Source organism: Leguminivora glycinivorella, chromosome 3, assembly GCF_023078275.1.
Source record: "Leguminivora glycinivorella isolate SPB_JAAS2020 chromosome 3, LegGlyc_1.1, whole genome shotgun sequence".
Taxonomy (NCBI): domain Eukaryota; kingdom Metazoa; phylum Arthropoda; class Insecta; order Lepidoptera; family Tortricidae; genus Leguminivora; species Leguminivora glycinivorella.
Window position 1 is genome coordinate 20,972,746 of NC_062973.1, and position 6,152 is coordinate 20,978,897.

At 40.1% G+C, this 6,152-nt stretch overlaps 1 protein-coding gene across 1 annotated transcript; it reads right to left on the reverse strand.

The window, feature by feature from the left end:
- Window positions 1-4,650: 4,650 nt before the first annotated feature.
- LOC125224673 (U1 small nuclear ribonucleoprotein C) lies at window positions 4,651-5,828 on the reverse strand. The gene has a single exon (XM_048128100.1). The coding sequence runs from the start codon at window positions 5,707-5,709 to the stop codon at window positions 5,218-5,220; it is 492 nt and encodes a 163-aa protein (XP_047984057.1). The 5' UTR covers window positions 5,710-5,828; the 3' UTR covers window positions 4,651-5,217.
- Between the last annotated feature and the right edge of the window lie 324 nt (window positions 5,829-6,152).

The window sequence follows — 6,152 nt, forward strand, 5'->3', positions numbered from 1 at the left end:
TTTCATTTAATTTCCTATATAACCCAGTAGGTATATTTTGAAATAATTAATGATCAAAATTGCTTTGACATCGTTAGTTCATTTCTTATGATATGATAGATACTTTAACTCTACGAAAGATAAAAGCGTGCACTTACGTATACCATTCGTCCGAGGAGTTGCCTCATTTAGATGAGCGGGTTTCGAACTACCCTCAATTTATTAAGCCTCTTGTGAAAAGGCAGCTTCATTTGATTACGTTCTCACTTTGTCGGCTGCAGGAAGGAGAGTCATATGCACTACAACTGCACACGAAACGAACCACTGATGAGTACATAGGATTACACAAAGTATATAGACGCGTTAGTCTAAGGGCCAGTTGCACCAACCACATTTGACAGACACATCATCGTCACGGAGCAGACGTCTATGGTACAATAAGTTAACGAACGCTTTAACGGTGCCAGACGGTTTGGTGCAACTGGCCCTTAGTATACGGATATAGTTACGTTAATATCTCGCGATTGGTTTCGAGCCCACCATCAGACACGAGTTCTCGCGGCGGCAATACTCCCATGCACAGAGCACTCACATAAGTAAGTAATATAAAGTTACTATTATCAAGATGGCGGGGAATAACTTGGACGTAAATAGGTACTTATATTAATATCTCAATTCTCGACGACTAAGCGGAGAAATCGAGACAAATGAAATGACTTAGCAAATTAACACCACGCTTTCACATATCTTTCACAACTGAAAATCATAAAACGTCATACACTACGAAGGCGGTATTCTAAAAAAATCAATGTTAATTTATGGCGCTTGCATATGGTGCATTTCGGTTATTCACGTCGCTTATACGAACTGTAAGTCCCGAGTTGTGTATGAATGAGCGTGAAGAGCAGACGAGAACACGTTGATATGATTCAGCGTAGCCGAAACGGAAACGCCGCGAAAGATACTGGTCTACTAGCGTTTCGCTTCGTGAGAGTTTCGTGAGCGCGAGCTAGTAAACTATGAGCTATCGGCTATAAAAACGAACTAAAGATAAGCACTCTCGTGTAAATAAAAAAGACACGGCGATGTTTATAGTTACTCGCCCAGCGGTGAGCTTTATTTAAGTGAATAGCGACTATTCGAGCGATCTGTATAACTAGGAGGAAGTAAAGCTCTGATGACTAGTGCGCGAATTCTCATACGATTTCAATTACTTGCGGACTGCCGAGGGCATACAATTCAGCCAAATGTAGAGTCCGTCTAAGCTTACTTTGCAATGATTGAATATTCTAGTACATACAAAAAATAAATTCTAGCGATAGGCCCTCTGGCAACCACTCTTCACAACACTTTAGGTGGTTTTCCACCGGCAGGGCGTGAATGGGCAGAGCGGAGAGGGAATTGAAATTTGTATGGCAAATTTTCAATTCTCGCCCAATTCTCGCGACGAGACATCGCGAGGTGCGGATTGAAGATGAAGAAGATGTGCGAGACTTGAATTGAGATATTTGTTACTGTAAAAATGTACCGTATTGCTTTCGACATAGAGTATCGTATGAAACCTACAATCTACGGCAGGCACGCGCAGGTAAGGCACACGATGGCTATTAGGCCCGCGATGGCTATTTCAATTCCCTCTCCGCTCTGCACATTCACGCTCTGCCAGTGGAAAATCACCTTGACACTGTAAACTTTTCCAAAAATATTAAAAGTAAAAAAGTCGTTCATCCGGCTGTCTGTTGGACGCACGTTGGACGTGACACAAGTTCTTTCAAATTAGATGCCCACCTTATACTTGTTTATCTGAAAATAATCTACATGTAAAAGCATGTGGATCAAACTAGCCATAGTTTTTCTTAACACCGTATACGTTTTCACTGAAATAGGTAACCAAAACACTGAAATAGAACATTCTTTACTAGCGCCAGTGGCCATCACAACAGTGTACATCTTCATGGGAACGCAGCTCATCGGCGAGATATTTAACCATCAGATGTCCCGGTTCCTCCAGTGCTACGTTCTTATCACCTGTACAGGCCTTCAGATCTCCCTTGCTGTTATGATCCTAAAGGAATACTCGGTCAGACCGTCCAAAAAATACCGAGCAGAGAGCGCGCGCGTCGTCTCAACTATACTGATACCATTTGTCATGATCATGCTCTTCATTATAGAATTTTTTGTGATTGTAATACAAATCTACACTGAGTATGGGGAACGCAACTCAGATGAGGGTGAAAACAGACGTGACCGAAAGAAACAAAGTGCTAGTTCGACTATTAGAAATATTTTACAAGATTGTGCAGGATAGGTTTAATGTGTTGTGATATTTTTGCCTTGTAATTGTATACATTATAGTCAATAACCCATCACTATATTGAAACTGAAGATAACTAAAGTAACATTGTGGCAAATACAAGAGATGCTAACAAAATATATTGAGAATGGATTATTCTCTACATTTGTACTCAGTTTAATTGTCATGTTTTATTTCATGAAACTGTGTAATAAATCATTTTTAAAGCTTTTTTTTAATACTTGATACTAAAATTGAAAGGCTTATGGTAAGTGCAACCAGATGGAACCTCTTCAGAGAAAGACTAGCAGGGAGAATCCACGTAAAAGTAACGTGAGTCACGACTACACTGAGTGTTTATTTGAACTAAAGCTGCAAATGAAAGGATCTATGCATATCGGGAAAGTAACACATATTTAGAGATAGGTTATCATGTGAACTTGCATTGTGAATAAATGGAACATGCCATAAAATCGTGACTCGTTACTCTTGCCGTGGATTGACCCAACAGTAAGTAAATTACATTTAAATTTTGAAATAGCATGTTTGCTGCAAGGAAACTGCCTCGCAATGTACCATGCTCTGTGTGGACCCCACATCCTTAATATAGATGCAGATGGACTGACCAATACAAAGCTGTGGTTACTTTTTGAATGTAACATGGCTAAATAATAATAGAGCAAGCAGCTACACGGGCGGTTCTACAAGGCCCTCACGGGACCCGATGTAGATCTGCTCGCATCGGTGAACTGGTTACGATTCGGGGACCTCTTCGGAGAAACCGAGGGTTTTGCCTGTGCAATTGCGGACGAAGTTATGATGACGAACAACTACCGGAAATATATCCTGAAGGACGGTACGGTCGACATTTGTCGGGCATGCCGCCGTCCCGGAGAGTCACTCAGGCATATTATTTCCGGTTGTTCTCATCTTGCTAACGGCGAGTACTTGCACAGACATAATCTCGTAGCCAGGATTATTCACCAGCAACTTACTCTTCAATACGGCCTTGTGGACCGCGAAGTACCGTACTACAAGTACTTACCTGCGCCAGTTCTCGAAAATGGTCGTGCCACGCTCTATTGGGATCAATCTATTATCACTGACAGGACTATTGTAGCCAATAAGCCTGACATTGTGATAATAGATCGACTGCAACGCCGGGCAGTGCTCGTTGACATCACCATCCCCCATGATGAGAATCTCGTGAAAGCCGAGAAGGACAAGTCCAGTAAGTACCTAGACTTGGCTCACGAGATAACCGCCATGTGGGATGTTGAATCAACGATCATTGTTCCGATAGTCGTTTCAGCGAACGGTCTCATAGCGAAGAGTCTCGACCAACATCTTAAGAGACTCTCGCTAGGTGGCTGGATCAAGGGCCAGATGCAGAAGGCGGTGATCTTGGACACAGCGCGGATAGTTCGACGGTTCCTCTCTCTGCAGCCCTAACCACCGGCAGCTTGGGCCCTGCCCCGCTGCTGGCGGCACCCTAGGTTAGGTTTTTTATAATGTGTTTATATGTGTTTTATATTGTTTTGTAAGTGTTTTATTTTATTTTACTTTTATACTCATATTGTAAAAAACCTAATCTAAGAAAAGAGATAAATAAAGGAATAATAATAATTTATTTATTATATCAGACAACAAAGGGCCCATAATATTGCAAGATATTCCTAAGAATACTCCCGACTAATTTATTCAAACAAAAAAAAAACTAAATCTGTTTGGGAGCTACAAATGCTACAATGCCGCAGACAGACAGGCAGACAGACACGTCAAACTTTAACACCCCATCGTTTTTGTGTCGGGAGTTAATAAATCTATTATCATCATAGAAACATCTCAAAACAGTTTCCATCTCAAGCAGTCACAAATTAATTTAATATTTTTTTTAATATTGGGGACACCTCAAAATACTTATAGGAAACAGTGCGAATTTCACGAAAGTTATTCTGGAAAACTATTCAAAAGTAAGTGCATGGTTGTAGAAAAAGTATTGTATGCAACGGTGTTTAACTGAGTCAAAAAATACTCGTGGCATCTTAATAACAATTTTCAGCTTCGCCTCAAATTGTTACCCACGCCACTCGTCTTTTTTGACCTCCTTTAAACGCCTGTTGCATAATAGTACATTGTGCAACAAGGGGAGGAAGTTGAATATTACTAACGAGAGTAAGTTAATTTCATCACACTCGCAATGTAAAAAATATGTAAAAAGATGTAAAAAAGTTAAGTAAGGTACAAGAAATTTCATTATTCCCTTGGGAGAACGATTTTTCTATAACTCACGCTCAGCCTGCGTGCAATAGTACATTTATCTCCTCTATTCTCTATGTCCACAAGGATGTTATTTTATGGTGTAAAAAAAAACACAATTTACTTAATTTACAAATATAATTCAATGATAACCTAGATCTTGTATAATCAGCAACCCATGGTTTGGAAGTTGCATGGGACTTTACAAATTATAATTACATCATTTTCTTAAAGATTGTCAACCTGTCCTTAATTCTAGTAAAGTCTACTAATAATTGGTGAAAAGTACAAATGAAACCATTTATACAAAATTAAATAAATTCTTGGCTGTCAATAAAATTAAGTTATTGTCAGCGTGTGTAGCCGATTGTACAAATAGATATCTACCTCTATCACTCTTGCATATTAGCGCGACAGAGCCAGACTACCTTTTGCGGTGTTTCGTTTTCAATTAAGTCATAGAAATGCCATTCGGCTATGGGGCCTGATTTACTAAATGATGCATAAATGCTAACAAAACACTACATTTATGATGGTAACAACCACATTTAATAAAACTTAAAGGTTGAAACATTGTATGCCATTCTTAGAGACAAATTGAGTTAAAATGGAACTACAGTAAATCCAGGTAAAGGTTTGTGGCTGTTTGTATTAAATTATCGTCTTTCACTCACTTTAAACTTCTGCTATTTGTTCATTGGCGGGCCATTCATTAAAGGTGGTCGCATCTGGCCCATAGGACCCATGGGTCCCATAGGGCCCATGCCCATCATCATCGGCGGCCGCATTCCCATCATAGGCGGCATTGGACCGTGCGGTCCCATCATCATGTGTGGCGCCATTGGTCCTCCGGGACCCATGGCAGGCGGCGGCAACATGCCCGGCGGACCTCCTGGAGTAGGCACGGGCGGTCGCGGTCCTCCTGGGCCCATTACTGAAGGATCCCATGGCGGCGGAATAGCAGCACCTTTACCGCCAAACGGATTCTGTGCTATCTTTCCAGCTTTAAATGCAGCAGTTGTTGCATCTATTAGATGTTGCGCTTGCTCCTCCATCCATTTTTGGTAGTAAAATTTCACGTTGTCCTTATGCTTTCGGCCGGTACAATGTGTTTTCCGCACGCTAGGTGAATCGTGGGTTAAATATGTGTCACAATAATCGCAGTAATACTTTGGCATTTTGTATTCCACTAGAAGTTTCTACGAAGATCGTAATTTTAACAATCAAAATGAAATCTAGAAAATCGCACTCTGCAAAAGAACGCTTGCATTGCAAACACGAATGTCAGCTGAATTGACAGATCGGTTTTAGTGTTGCCATGTATATTGTACATTAATGCTCAGTCCAAATTGTACGGAAATTACGAAAGAAAATCAATTTTTATTTCATCGCATCAGCTTGTTTCTAGTTGTGTACAAAACAAAGCCTTAAGTAAGCTTATTTAAATACAATAAAAGTAGTCTTTAACATTTTTTATCTTAAAACATTATTGTTTTGTTATTGAGAAAATTAGAAAAGACTTGTAGCCTGACTTATTAGTACAATTAGGACCTCAAACTATTTAAGTCGAAGAGAAAACTGACTCATGGAATTGCGAAGAGTGTTCATGAAGCGCTAGAAG